Here is a 14,338-nt window from a genome sequence, read left to right as displayed (position 1 = left end):
TGGCAAATTCCTCCTCAGGCACGTAGTGCTAAACCCATTACGCTTGACGCGCCTGTCCTTTTGCAGTCCACCAGAAAGCTCATTCATCAACCTCAAAGCCGACACTCAAACTCATCGCAATCATTCAAGATGAGTTTCGTCCACCTGAACCCTCGCCCCATGCTCGAGAAACTTGTCGGGAACCCAGTTCTTGTCCGTCTAAAATGGGGTGAGGTAGAGTACAAGGGAACGCTGGTTTCCATCGACAGCTACATGAACATTCAGCTCTCCGGCACCGAAGAGTACATCGAGGACAAGCCTACTGGATCACTAGGCCAAGTATTGATCAGGTATGGATTTTCTTACCCATCCTGCATTCTCAGAAACGCGATGCTAACCATGGGATCCAGGTGTAATAACGTGCTGTGGGTGCGCGGTGCGGATGCAGGAAGCGACGCTGATGCCGCTATGACCGGTTAATCTGCGTCAGCGGCGAAGGAAATGTGAGAGGGAGAGGAATGAGACACAATGCTCTTGAAGTTGGGAGAGCCTTGGTATGATACGAGCCCAATTCTCGTGGCCGACGCGACACCGCCTTTTCAACCATCATCAAGCCTGTACCAAAAGCCGAAATCATGTATTCACAGACGCTCCGTTGCGAGGAAGCACTTGTCGACTTGTTTCCAAATTTTTAAACTAAACTTGGGGCGGACGGCCTATGACGGCCCACAGTTTGGCAATATTTGCTATAGTCACGATCTAATTATGAACTGTGAAGATTCCTTTGTGTGTCAAGAAACATGTATTTGAATTTGCTGGCCAGCTTTCAGCTTGGCCCTCTTCTGCAAGCAACTCGATGTCCTCCCAGCCCCCCAAACAACACCAGTACCATTGTTAGCAAACATTCAGAATCCTGCTTGTTTTGGGCCAAGAGTTATGATAGCGCTTTTTTTACGGTAAGTGCCTCTTGTCGTTGCCGACATGGGTGCGTTGATATGCCGAATTCTCGTGCTGCGTAAGGATGAAAGCCAATTCAACCAGTTGCGCTGTGCTCTTTTTCTCAAGACTAGTAAGTCAAACCACCAGCGAGCGTAGGGATGTTGACAGTTTTCAGGCAATTTGAGAAAGCTAGATGAAGTGGTCAGTAAGGCCGCAGAACCAGCCGAGCTGAATGATGATCATCCCAACTTACTCAATGAAGCGACCGACGTCGTCTGTTCCTTGTGGAAAATCCACCTTATTACCCGTCCAGAAATCACCTCCATCAGGCAGGTGTGAATCAATATAACTCTTTAGGAGCCACATTGCGTCGTTCTCCCCTGGTTCTTGAATTGTTTCAAGGCGCTTCTGGGGAGGTGTCGCCCCCTTCTCCCCATTAGACGAGACACGCAACTCCGGAGGATAGTCTGCATCTTCATCAGAGGACTTCAAAAGACTCGATAAACAGCGTCCAGGCTGATCTTCACCGCGAACTGCTTTCCAAAGTCTAATGAATTCGATGCCGTTTTTGTGGCTCTTCATGGCTGACAAGGGCAAAGTACATGTCGAGTTGTTTATGGGAACTTTGATTGTCAATCCTGTTGCAGTTCTGATATCAATTCCCAAGTCCGTGAAATGTATTGTACGTTTATCGTCTTTCTCAAGCGGAGCAATGAGCGGCCCCAGCTTGATGTCCGTCGTAATGATCGAGTCATTTTTCAAATTGAATCTCAGTTGAACTTTTCCGTGCTGTGACACGTTAATTTGGTGTCCTTCAGCTTCATTCAGATTGAGATACGAGGAGTCAGCTACCTTCCCCCTCGTAATTTTGCCGAGCCACTGCATTTGTTGTATCATGAATCGTTGCGATGCCCTCTGGAGTTTTATCCCTCTAGCTTCATTGGTGTCAGACTCATCAGCACCAGTTCTGTCACCGAAAGTCTCGATGAATCTGTCTCGCTCTGGCCATGTCATCTCATCGCCTCTTGCAGTCTCCAGTGAGGCTGCAATCCAAACACCTTCGTCAAGTCCCTGTAGAAACTCCACCCAAGCAACTTTGTCCGATGACCAGCCACATAGTTTGGGCACTTTGTGTTCAAATAGTTGTTCGGCCTGCTGGTGTCTGATTATCGATGAAGGTAGGCCTTCGGTCTTCCCACATCGTTCAAGGGCCAGTTTGAAACGATATAGGGGATGCACAGCAAGTGCTTTGGTCTCGAATAAGGATGCAGGCATGTGAAAGGATGGCTGGTTCCCAGCGATTGCAGAATTTCTTTCATGTGGGGAAAGTTTTGGCAGCTTCGAGGAGGAGTTGGAACCTGTCCAGTTCCGTTCGAGGAGAAAATTCGGCAAGTTTTTGATGTAGCTGTGGATGACAGCATTCTGGAATGAACGGACACATTTGAGAAATTCATCGTTAAAACTTGTCATATCATCCTTCCATTCAGAGGGGTGAGCAGCTTCTAGGGGATTTAGCCCAGCAACCAAACCGCCGGGGCATCGATGGATGCTGGCCGCAACGGAAAAGAGCGCCGTATATTGAGTGACCTTATTTTTTAGTCTCGGAGTAAACTGGAACGACTCAACATTCCTGATGAAGTCGTAAACCTTCCTCCATCTTTCCAGCGTCTTGTCTGAAGGACCCCAGTTATATGACGTTAAGTTTGTCCTTGGGTCGACAAACCGTTCGTTTTCTTCGAACATATCTCGAGGTCTTTTCTTTGAGCCATGTTCTATTGACTCAGGTATCGGTTGAGATATGTCCTGGTCGGAGAGGGCACTGCATGAGAGGTGCTGGTCAAGCACAGCTCTTCTATCTAATGAGATAGTGAATGAAGGGAGTGCATGCCCTTCTGTTGCGGATGACCGAGTTCCTAATGCAAATTTCTTGCAATACATAGTCTCCGAGGTAGTTGTCTTTGTTGTGACAGCAAATCCTTGTTTTGCAACCTGTAGACTTTCAAAGTATCCTGCTTGTTTCAAAATTGCCTCTGCTTGGATGTGGAGTTCGACACATAAAGCCTGGCGAGAAGTATATGAAGTGTCATGACTCGAAAGCAGACGGATTGCAGTGTCCATATAAACCCATGTGGCAACCCAGGGGTACCAGAAGACCCGGTCTTGACTCGATATGCTTGGATTTCTCGCGAAACTACCAGGATGAAGATGTGGAATTATAATGGCGTCGTAGATACTGTTGGGAATTTGTGCCAAACGAGGGACGCCTACTTCGTTCAGAAGGCTATAAATGGTAGTAAGTTGATTTCTAGGAGTCCAATAAACATACGATTTAGGTGGAGTTTGCCGCCGAGATGGTTGGCAGACCCAAGCGTAGACGTGCTGTCCAAGAGTAGCCACAATCAAAGGTTGAATTGCTTCCAGCCAACTATCGAATAACTCCTAGAGTTACGTCAGTGAAAATAGTGACAACAGTTCCAGAAATCCATACCCTTGATCGTTGCTTATGCTTGGGAGCCAGCTGTGGCCAGTTGAAAAGTTGATTGAAGCTGAAGAGATTCGCTATAGATGTGATAGAAGCATCGCACACACCCGCCTCTAATTCAACCATTAAAGCCAGCATACTTCTAATCAAGCTGCTAGTAGCCCGGATGCCACTCAGTATGTTGTTGCCATCATTGATGCTGCTAATCGGTGGTTCTTGTCCGCACAGAGCGAGTAGTGCATAGCCGTTAAGCCAGGATTTTGCAACAGCCTGGGCCGAGACCCCAGAAATGTAGGTCTCGCGGCTCGCTTCCTTCAGTTTGTCTTCCTCACTCCAAACTTTTGTTCGGGCGTAATCCTACCACCCGTCGAAAAGAAGATTGATATGGGCATTGACGTTCTGTGGTGGCTTGGTATAGCAGCCGTTAGCTTCGGTCCAGAGGTTAGTTTTACATCGCAAGAAGACACGTTCTTCTTCGTCATTGACGGTTATGACTCCATATTTCCCCCCACGTTGGCGGTTGAGGAGGGTACGAAACCCGAAAAAAGCAATGAGGCAGCGTTCAGTTCGATCAGTGACGGAATTGTGAAACCGCTGAGACAACATATTCTGTCGGCCGCTCAGTTTGCTGAAATCCGACACAAAACTTCCATGGATTGTGAAAATCTTGTGGAGAGCAGCAATCTCAGGGTATCGGTTGTGGAGTATATAGAGAAACATTCCAAAGAGTGATTGTGGCCGCTCTGTATTCTTCTGCACCCGTTTGAAAGGGTTTCTTGGCCCGGATGTTGACCCAACGTAGCGGACAGTTATCCGAGTGGTTTGGTCAATCCATCTGAGGAAAAATATCCAGTCTTGTATGCTGTTCTCGTACCCGTGTAATCGAAGCTCCTCGATTATTTGGCGAAAGTATCTGGCTTCCATCGGCCAAGATCTGAAGTACGCAACGGAGCCAGCTTCAAGCCTCGGAGACAATTTTGTGCATTGCTCCATCATGATGATCTTTGCTAGCTCATCGTCACTTGTTAGCATTGGATGATTGAGCCAGTCGCGCATGGCAGTTTCGGCTCGGTCATTCTCTCGACATGAAAGGATTCTATCGGCGATTAGTTCATCAACATCTGTTACTAAGCACAGTTGGGTTCGTAGAAGCTGCTGAGGGACAGGGCCATCTCCCAAAGAAGACACAGAGAAGGTTCTATGTCGGGCATTTATCTTCTTGCGCTGTTGTAAAGCTCCTCCAGAAAAGCTGGCGGACCTTCTCCTCGAAGAACAACTGGCCATGGTGTTTAATGATGTGAGCGGCGACTTGATTTAATATGCCATTCGCAAACAAAATTGAGAATACCTGGGTGGCTTGAATTACGGAGAGTGTGGGCAGTCAAAAGCTTCAAGGGTAAGAAGACGAAAAATAGTTGAATTCTAATTTGAGATACCTATATAATTCTCAAATGTAAAGCATCTTTTATCAAAAGTCAAGATGGCCGAGTGGTCTAAGGCGCTGCATTCAAGATGTTATCTTACCTAGTTACATAGGAAATCCTGCAGTATCGAAAGATTCTTGGGTTCGAATCCCAATCTTGACAAGATATATATTTTTTCCTCTTGTAGTCTATATTTACAGACCTATAATGTATACTATTTGCTGCGAGATTGACATTAAACCAGTCAAGATGGCCGAGTGGTCTAAGGCGCTGCATTCAAGATGTTGTCTTACCTAGTTATATAGGAAATCCTGCAGTATCGAAAGATTCTTGGGTTCGAATCCCAATCTTGACAAGATATATATTTTTTCCTCTTTCAGTCTATATTTACAGACCTATAATGTATACTATTTGCTGCGAGAGATTAAATCAGTCAAGATGGCCGAGTGGTCTAAGGCGCTGCATTCAAGATGTTGTCTTACCTAGTTAACTAGGATAATCTGCAGTATCGAAAGATTCTTGGGTTCGAATCCCAATCTTGACAGAAACTCAACTTTTGACTTTCTTTTTTTTATCCTCTAGGAGACATTATAGGTTATATACAGGCTTGCCTCCTATTTACCTGTAAAGCACTGGGACCCAAGCCCGCTGAATAATATGAATCATTACCTGGCAAATAGTTGCGCAAGCAATGTAAGCTGGAGCCTAGCAGTGGGTCTCTGGAAGCGGGGGTGAGAGCTAGGGGCGCTGTTCCTAAGTGCCGCGAATCTGGGGAAGCGGGGTTTTAGCACACTTAGTGGGGACGCTTTAGGGTGCTCAAGGACACTCTGCATGCTAGCGCCAGTGATTAATGGACGGCACGCGACTTGTAAGAGTGTAATGAATCGCTGTAAGTTGTAGGGGGGTTGGGGGGGACAGAGAGTTTGGAATCTATAACAGAAGTACTTGCGAGGAATGTCACCAACAAGTCATCCTGCATAGACGAGCAAAAGGAGCGGGCGGCCAAACACATCGTTCCCCTGTCTGGCTCCTGCATCTGCCCTCTGTTTTCAGTAACTGTGCCGCACATTGTTGTTTTTGGTGTATGAGATACCGCAGGTGGAAGTCTATTGAAATTGAGAAGACAAAGCTGCGTGTTGCTTTGCACTTCACGCCTGTGATGCACTGAACATGAGATTCTTGTCCCTCTCGATCAATCCTACTTGAATACTGGGCTGACACTTGCATTTTATGCAACACACGAAACGAAGCAGGGTCACATTTGTTGATTTCACTGCGTAGAAAACATGCCACTTCCTGCTTGCGTTTACTGGCGGGGCTATGGAGTTTGAGTCGCCCAGGGTCGGCTCCAGCGTCTTTGATTTAATTTCATTTGATTTGCCTCCCTGCAAAACCACGCAGTCACATTTCCCTGCATGCTACTACTACGTGATCATTGCGCTGGGTCAAGAAGCGCAATCTTCACAGCGAGGTACCATATTTGACCATTTTTGAAGTCTGATCGAAAATCGATACTTTCCAGATGAATTTCGAGAATTGCTTCGCTGCCGTCTCTCTCAATCCGGGATGACACTGCACATCTTTGCTACCCAAGACAACCAAACCAACAAGCCACCATCTCCCTTGGAACGGCTGAATCTCGACTCGAAGCGGCCATCCGGCACCACAACCTCAATCTCCTGGATCGCCCCCTGCTCATCCCCGCGTCTAGCGACATTGACCTCTGAGGCGTTCAATGGCGTGGCAACCTTCACATGGGAGTTTCCCCCTTGTCGCACGTATCTCCCCGCCTAAGTTGCCCTGACCTGCGCCTCGCGACAGGTACTTGACTGTTTTCAGAACCTCTTTGACCAACCGTGGGCAACGAGCTATCAAGTCACGAGGGTCGAGGCTCGACGTAATGGAGGGCATGGGCCTAAGGCGCCGCGAATCATCATCTGTCTCGGCCTGCATGAGAGTTTGAGGTTGGGGGGAGATTGCAAGCCATCCGCATTCAAGTGTAACCTTGTCGGTCAGCACAGTATTTGCCTTACTATGTACCGCCACTTACAGCAATTTATGCTTACACCGACAAGTATCGCCCCGTCGGTTCTCAGACCCTCACCATGATCGTTTGCTTGTACTCGTCTGGATGTCGCTGTCTCCCTACCGTGCAGGTTGATCATCCAAGCGCTGTTACCCCGCTCGATCTTGTATACAAGCAGTCATTCAGTCATGGTTGCACGTATATAATAGAGTCAGCAGCCGTTTCCTGCTTGTTTCCATTTTCTGCCTTCTTCATCCCAATCGATTAAATTCTACAAGCACCCATTGTCTTCCAACTTTACTGATACCGCCTCCATATCCTTCCGGCAACTCTAACACTTTTTTCACACTTGTCTTACGAAACCATCAAATCCGGTCGAACACGTCGATTGGATCAACCAGCAGTTAGTAACCCCCCCCCCACAAAGTATCACCAAGCTCTACCTGACACTCAGTGCTAGACATCTAAACCCCCTCCACCACAAATACACAACATGCCTGTCCGCGTTCCCAAGCTCCCCGCCGCCAAGCCCTCGGAGATCTTCTGCATGGGTGCGGCCGGTGTTGGCGTCTTGACACCTCTCTATCTTGTCATGCCTGGGGCTGAGGAGCGTTTATCCAACCAGACCAACAAGTGGGCTCCACGATGGGAGAGGAACGTCAGCTACTTCATTCCTCCCATGGAGAAGGGCGTCCAACGCATTGAGCCTCCTGTGTCCAGAATCGTCCAACGTGTTGAAGACCGTCTCCCCCTCGAAAAGATGGCCAAGTCAGTCGACAAGGGTATCCGAAGTGGCATTGCTCGATTCAATGGCGAGAACAAGCCTTAAGAACTTATTTCATCTGTCTGCGACCAGCCTTTACCGCGCGGGTCTTTCCTTTGTACATTATCATTAGCATACCCCGGGTAGATGTCACGTCGTTCACGAAAGCCCATTCATGAATCACATGGTCTTATCTTCACGTGTACTCTTTTAAACTCATGGTGACTTGTGCCTTGGTGATGACACTTCACGTGGCTCACGATGCGTGAAGTTCACTTAGGTCTCGATCATCTTCCGCGTGCTTTTGATCTCATTGTAGTTGGCATTGGTTCCAATCTTCAACCTTGAGACTGCCCCAAATAGCATTTCATCTTTTACCATGCCAGGATTTAATACCGCAGCTATAGCAACTCCTCGCGCCTGGATTACTGTCTTCGTCCTTTTCACGATCAATTGACCGCTGCCTTCATCCTCCTGGTGCCGTATGTAGGTAGACCCAGCTGACACTCTGCATGCAGACTTTATCTGACGACCACCATCACGTCGGTTCCTTGTACCATATACTACTACTTGATGACAAAACAAGGCCCGAGAGAGATCATCACAATACACATCAGATCATGGCGACGCGATACGACGGTACCTGCCCATATCATGTCAATTCTTTTGATAATGATATGGCTACACGGGTCGACATTCCCTGTACCCTTACGCCACGTTCATCATGTATCAGTCTCCGGACTCTGTATCTCCTGTTGAAAACATGTCTGCATGAGACACTGCACGGCCCCTATGTAACGTTCTTGAGGCTCAAAGCATGTCGTGATGAGTGGAACCTTGGTGCGACACATCCTGGCTCGATAGCTTCAATCTAATAATCGACCCCAGCCGAGCCTTTGTGGATACCTGGTCCATGAACAGTGCATGCCATCAAAAGTGCCATGGGCCGACACCTTTTCCGAGATATCGTGGCCGCAACGCTAAAAGACGAAGCCAAGTGGTGAGATAAGGCTATCTTGCTTTCACTTTCTCTCTCTCTAGTGGCACCGCCTTCTGCGAGTCAAGACACTTGTATTCAACACCACATCAACTTCATCAGAATGACCGTCTTGCTTCGTGGGTCCGCCTTCATCACAGGCGCAGCCTCCGGTACGTCCCGCTATTTGCCTCACTACAAACTATCGCCCCGCATTTCACTATGCGCCGTGGCGTGGCGTGACCGAGACAGACTCGAAGCTACCCGCTTAGTGTCTTGTTAGAGTCTCCATTGCTGATATGATCGTCATTAGGCATTGGACAACAGATCGCCATCGCCTTTGCTCAGCATGGAGTCACAAAGCTAGCATTGGCCGACATCAACCAAGAAGCACTAGATATATCCGCCGGATCTTTGGAGAAACAGTTTCCCCATGTCCATATTCTACCGGTGCATCTCAATGTTCGTGACTCCACGCAGGTCAAGGAAGGCATTGCCAAGACAATCGGCGAGTTTGGTCGTCTAGACATTGCTGTGAATAATGCCGGTATCAGTGGCAGTGGACGAAAGACGCATGAGTTGGAAGACGATGAATGGCTCGGAATTCTCGATGTGAATTTGCAGGGTGTGTATCGATGTCAGAAAGAAGAGCTGGATGTCATGATAAACCAAGAGTACGTCCACCAGGGTATGATGAATTGAAATGAGTGAAGGGCTAAATCCTCCCATAGAGATTTGGGACCTCGGATTGGCCGCGGAAGGATAATCAACGTGGGAAGCATGTTTGCTGTTGTGGCACCAAACAACCAGGACCATACTGCGTATACAACTGCCAAGCATGGTACGTTATGCAATATCTCTGCCGGCCACAGTCCGTTCAAGCACTGATAGACCGCTAGGGATAATTGGCTTGACCAAGGCTGACGCAAACTCGTACGGGCCTTTAGGCATCCGTATCAATGCCATCTGCCCAGGTTATGTCGAGACACCTCTACTAACGAGTATTATGAGTCGTGATCCAGGCTCACCACTCGCAGTGGACTTGTCACGAACTCCTTTGAAGCGCCTCGCCACTATGGAGGAGATAGCAGATGCTATAGTCCTGTTGGCTTCTCCCATGAATAGTTACATGCAAGGTGCCAGTATGATATGTGATGGGGGTTTTACCAGTAACCAGACGCCCCTAGCCTGGTAGTCGCTAGGTAGACCAAGATCTAGGTACAACAAATACCCGCTAATCTGGTATTGAATTACCTGAATCATACGTGCATATCAACGAAGACTCTAAACTACTATTTTGTTCGAGTCATGATTAGCTATGTTTACCGCACTGATGATGATCTCCTTTGACCTCTTTGATTCTAAAGCAACACATGCTGTGGCCCCTCTTTACCCACAAAGCCCTATCAAATTGTCTGCTCTACATCTCAATATCGTGCTTTGGCTGCTTGAATAAAGGAAGCAGGTGAAGGAACTCTGGAAATGCTTCGCTGATTTGGCAAAAGCCTAGACTAAGCGTTTTCATTTAGACGGATGCAGGAGTGTTCTCATGACACATAGCTTTAATGTACAATTTCATAGCGATACAGACTTGTTCATATACCATAAAAATAAAAATAGAAAAATCAACTTTGTATATCCAAAATAGCACAACAGAACAACCCAGGCATGAACGTCCTTGAACACCTTGCAGAAGAGACAGTAACGCAGCAATATCACCTAACCAAAATTAAAAAAGTCAAGAGAGTAATTTCTCTGCTCATCGTTGTTCCCGTCATTCAGACGTGTCGTCTTGCCCAGATTTGGGCCGTATTCCTGAATCCTTCCTGAACCTACAGGCCCGATGTTGGTACTCGTCCAGTTTGTACCGATGTGAGGGAGCTTACTGGATGAAGATTCATGCATACCAGCCTCACCACCCCCAAACTTCGGGGGCTCCTTCGCCGAGCTGAAAGCAGCCATTCCTGACATGATACCAGTCGACATCGCGGCACTCTGATTCAATACCGAACTGGCACTGAGACCAGCAGTTCCGGCAGACCAGTCTATGGCCCCATGAAATTGACTTTGTGGGAAAGAGGGCTGCATGTTAGGCAGGCCCCAATTATCATGTAATGGGTGGTTACTAAGATTCGTAGCATTGAGTGTGCCGACCATGTGGCCTGTAGCAAGTTCGGGATGATGCATATTGACCGCGTTCGCCGCCACCATCGCCAGGCCAAGTTGTTCTGGCTGGCTGTGCAAATTTATGGGGAAAACTGTTGGGTCAAGCGGTGATTGGCTTTGTTGACCATACGGCAGAGATAGAGGTGGTCCCGGTTGCGATGTTATACCGATGTATGATGGCTTCGATGAGGCATAGTCAGAGGTTTGTCGATGAACAGAAGGACGCCTTTTCTTAAGAGGCTGATTGAAGTCAGTATCGGCTTCTCGCCTGACAGGAACAACAGGAACTGATGTATTGCCGTCATGAGAGGCGCCGCTCCTCGCACTACTGGCACCAATACTGATGGCCTGATGCCCTGCGCTGCCGCTGCGCGACCGTGATACGTCAGTCATGCTGCTACGAATCTGCTCAAGTACAGCCTTGAGCAAGTCATCCATCCTGCTGGCCGGATGGTATGTAGCGCTCATGTCGCCAACAGCATCAGATAGAATTTCAAGATAGCCGATATATGTCTGGCGATTTGGCTCATTGCGCTGGTAGGCAAGTGCAGCAATCAACGCTATTGATGCAGTACCAGCATGCTGCATTCCCGTAATAAAAATCTTTCGTCCGTCGAATCTTTGGCGATGCTGCCAAAATATTCGAGCCACGCGAATCGCTTGCTGAGTACATATACTGCGGGCCAGTGATGTGCGGCTCCCATGGACCACGCGCTGACGGTCATCGGTAGACATGGATGAACCCTCAGCAGTGAAGTGATGCCCGGGGCTTTCTGAATTTGCCTTTCTGTCGCTTTCAGGACTTGGATGCGATCCCGTGCTCGAATTGTCGCCAGAAATTGAGCCATATTTGGCCCATGGTCGATGCAGTAAAATCATAGTTACATGATATTGTTGATGTAATAGGAAGAAACTGTAAGGAGCTGTCTTGACATTGCTCGGCTTCCATGCCATGCGGTCGGGCAATCGCCTATACCAATTTTGAAGTTGCCTGTCGAGATTAATGACCTGTAGATATCTGTTTTCTTCGGCTTCATTAACCGCAAATGCGCCAGTCGGTTCCGTCACTTTAATGGAGTTGCTCAGATCACGTATTTCGACGATTCGTCCGGCCAATTCCATCAACTCAATGAGCTGCTCGTAAATTTCAGTTGTCGAATCCATTTTGGGAGCCTCGAGCCCGAAAGAAGCAAGCTGGGAAAATCGGTTTGATAAAAGGTCGACGTCTTGGCTTTTGATAGCCAACGGTCTACCCAGAAACAACCCCCAATATCTGTCATAGATCACACATGCCTGCATGACCATATTTCGAATTTTTGTGTCTTGTTCGGACATGCTGCTGGTGCAATCTAAGTGGAGGCCAATATCAAAAGCAAGGCGATTTGCCATCCCTAGACACAGTTAGCCTGAAGAGAATTAAAAAACACAGACATTACTCAAAGCTCACCAGAGTACATCCAGCCGGTATTGTCTCTACCGACACCGCATTCAAGATCTCCAAGCAGCAATAACGCCTGAACACTGGGGATACCACCAGGGCGCTCGAGCTCGATATCAAGCATATGCTTGGCTTCTCTATGAAGAGAACTTTCTCGTGGACTGAGTGTAATCTTGCGCATATCATCTCGGTCCATGTCGGCCACACGATACCCCATGGCCAAGACTGTGATGTGAAGAAAATGAGAGTAAAACTTTGAAGACTTGGATATCCGGTCAGCTTCGAAAGCATCTCGATCAATAATTTGAATGACAGAATTATAGTAGTGGAAGAAGCCATCGACAAGATAATCGTGTGTCTCCGAGCTCAGAGATTGAATGATCTTCTCTGCTCTTCGGATTTGTTCCGGCGGTTCATGCGTATATGATAGACTTGTTGATTCAGCATAAACGTGGCTGTTAGCTGTGGGACCAAAGAAACGCAGCCTTCCAGAGATTTGGTCGAATGACAGGTTGCCCTTGGTCGATAAAAGTCGATGGATTATATCCTCTTGCTTGGGATCCAGAATGCGAAATGGCGAATTTTCATTGGAGCGAGAGTACACTTGCTGGTTATCGCGCAAATTTGTCGTCGCAACTTCACTCTCACGTGTCGTGAAATCGTCGTTCTGATAATCCGTTGGAGAATGGTCCTCACTCCCCGGAGACTTGGAGTCAGATTGCGGAGATGGATCAATATTGCCCGCCGTAGTGGCCACGGCGTCTTGATCGTGCCTTGTTTTGGGAGGATGAGTCGCCGGAGGCGGCACCACACCCTTTTCCAAAAGCAAGCCTTCGAGCATTGATATTCTGTCCGATAAGGAGGACATGTATGCTTTAGATATAGGGCTTGGAAAATGCATTAGCCGTGGCTCATGATGGGGCTGAAAGACATGAGCTCATACCGTCTACGCTCGTCATCATTTTTAATGATGCACTCTGAGCCTGACTTTGCACAAGCGGTACATTCAGTCTGATTATTGGGAACAACGCATCGTATTCTTCTGTCGCGGCATGACGCACAGGCGACAGACGCACGGTGTCTTACTTGTTGCTTGCTTGTGTGACGGCCGGGTTTGGTTTTGGCAGAGGCATTCTTGCTGCTCGGATCCAAATTCAGGGCATCTTTTGCATTAGCAGAAAGAGCCATGACGGTCTGCGCGCAGCAGAAGACAGCTATTCCCGGAGCGGGCTCACTGTTTATTAGCCGGACGGGTCTCGGTCACCGAAACTGGACTGAAAATTGTCTGGAGAGAGGTTGATAAAGAGAAGAGTTTGGTTAGGAAGCGGAGTCGCAAAATGGGAGCTGGAACCTGGGCCTTAGCCTGAGGCTGGAGCTTGGACCTTTCCCCACGTTGTGAAATGGAGCTAGCTATCTCCTTGACCTCCTAAAGGCTAGTAGGGACTACAAGACTAGCTTTATTAAGGGTTTTAATAAATTAAGTATAAAGGAAATTAATAATACTTTTATTAATTAAAAAATTACTTAATAAAAGTAATACTAATAATTTTCCCCAGTTTAACCCACTACTTCTTTACTAATATTACTTTATCTATAGCTCTTAAATATAAGGTTAATTAGTTATATATTTAGGTATATATATTTAATTAATAAATATTAATTTAACTTTTACTAACTAACTTATATAAAAGTTAACCTAATTCCTTTAAACCCTATTATTACCTTATATTTATTTAACTTTAAATATAGATATACTTTATATTAAAAGTAATACACCCTTTACTATAATGACCATTTTAGCTATATTAGAAAGCTACTTTTTATATATATTTAAGTTTAGGCCTATAAAGGCAGTAAAGAAGGCAATTTAATTTAATTTAAGGAAATAACCTTTCTTTAAGACCCTCTTTAGGTCTTTTAGACTTAATAGCTTATTATTAATTTAATTTAAATTAATTAAGCTAAAATAATTTATATAATAAATTAATTTAATTAAATTATAATTAAAGATAGCTATTATAATTAGGTTAAATTAATATTTTAATAAAAAGTTCTTTTTAATAGTAGCTATAACTAATAGTTAGGTTAGGGAATGTACTTTATAATAGATTTAGCCTATCTTTTAGGTATAATAAAGGAAGAAGG

The 14,338-nt window shown here is 46.6% G+C and overlaps 5 protein-coding genes and 3 non-coding genes across 8 annotated transcripts; 6 read left to right on the top strand and 2 right to left on the bottom strand.

The window, feature by feature from the left end:
• Window positions 1-129: 129 nt before the first annotated feature.
• FPRO_00548 (uncharacterized protein) lies at window positions 130-459 on the top strand (the record flags this gene model as incomplete). Its single annotated transcript, XM_031225192.1, has 2 exons — window positions 130-329; window positions 390-459. 2 exons carry the CDS (start codon window positions 130-132, stop codon window positions 457-459), a joined length of 270 nt encoding a protein of 89 aa, XP_031075922.1.
• Window positions 460-1,167: 708 nt separating this feature from the next.
• Window positions 1,168-4,684, bottom strand: FPRO_00549 (uncharacterized protein; the record flags this gene model as incomplete). The annotated part of the gene is made up of 4 exons (XM_031225181.1): window positions 1,168-3,199; window positions 3,245-3,357; window positions 3,407-3,704; window positions 3,762-4,684. The coding sequence occupies 4 exons, from the start codon at window positions 4,682-4,684 to the stop codon at window positions 1,168-1,170; spliced, it is 3,366 nt and encodes a 1,121-aa protein (XP_031075921.1).
• A 190-nt stretch (window positions 4,685-4,874) lies between these two features.
• Window positions 4,875-4,986, top strand: tRNA. The gene is made up of 2 exons: window positions 4,875-4,912; window positions 4,943-4,986. It is a non-coding gene; the product is annotated as a tRNA-Leu (tRNA).
• Window positions 4,987-5,067: 81 nt separating this feature from the next.
• tRNA lies at window positions 5,068-5,179 on the top strand. Its single transcript has 2 exons — window positions 5,068-5,105; window positions 5,136-5,179. It is a non-coding gene; the product is annotated as a tRNA-Leu (tRNA).
• A 77-nt stretch (window positions 5,180-5,256) lies between these two features.
• Window positions 5,257-5,368, top strand: tRNA. The gene is made up of 2 exons: window positions 5,257-5,294; window positions 5,325-5,368. It is a non-coding gene; the product is annotated as a tRNA-Leu (tRNA).
• A 1,975-nt stretch (window positions 5,369-7,343) lies between these two features.
• FPRO_00550 (uncharacterized protein) lies at window positions 7,344-7,679 on the top strand (the record flags this gene model as incomplete). Its single annotated transcript, XM_031225170.1, has 1 exon — window positions 7,344-7,679. The coding sequence occupies one exon, from the start codon at window positions 7,344-7,346 to the stop codon at window positions 7,677-7,679; it is 336 nt and encodes a 111-aa protein (XP_031075920.1).
• Window positions 7,680-8,713: 1,034 nt separating this feature from the next.
• On the top strand, window positions 8,714-9,784 carry FPRO_00551 (uncharacterized protein; the record flags this gene model as incomplete). The annotated part of the gene is made up of 4 exons (XM_031225159.1): window positions 8,714-8,762; window positions 8,903-9,263; window positions 9,321-9,430; window positions 9,489-9,784. 4 exons carry the CDS (start codon window positions 8,714-8,716, stop codon window positions 9,782-9,784), a joined length of 816 nt encoding a protein of 271 aa, XP_031075919.1.
• Window positions 9,785-10,308: 524 nt separating this feature from the next.
• On the bottom strand, window positions 10,309-13,381 carry FPRO_00552 (uncharacterized protein; the record flags this gene model as incomplete). Its single annotated transcript, XM_031225148.1, has 3 exons — window positions 10,309-12,146; window positions 12,203-13,080; window positions 13,137-13,381. 3 exons carry the CDS (start codon window positions 13,379-13,381, stop codon window positions 10,309-10,311), a joined length of 2,961 nt encoding a protein of 986 aa, XP_031075918.1.
• Window positions 13,382-14,338: the final 957 nt, after the last annotated feature.

Source organism: Fusarium proliferatum (assembly GCF_900067095.1).
Source record: "Fusarium proliferatum ET1 genome assembly, contig: FPRO_scaffold001, whole genome shotgun sequence".
Lineage (NCBI taxonomy): Eukaryota > Fungi > Ascomycota > Sordariomycetes > Hypocreales > Nectriaceae > Fusarium > Fusarium proliferatum.
Note: the sequence above shows the minus strand (reverse complement) of the source record. Positions and strands in the feature narration are given on the sequence as shown.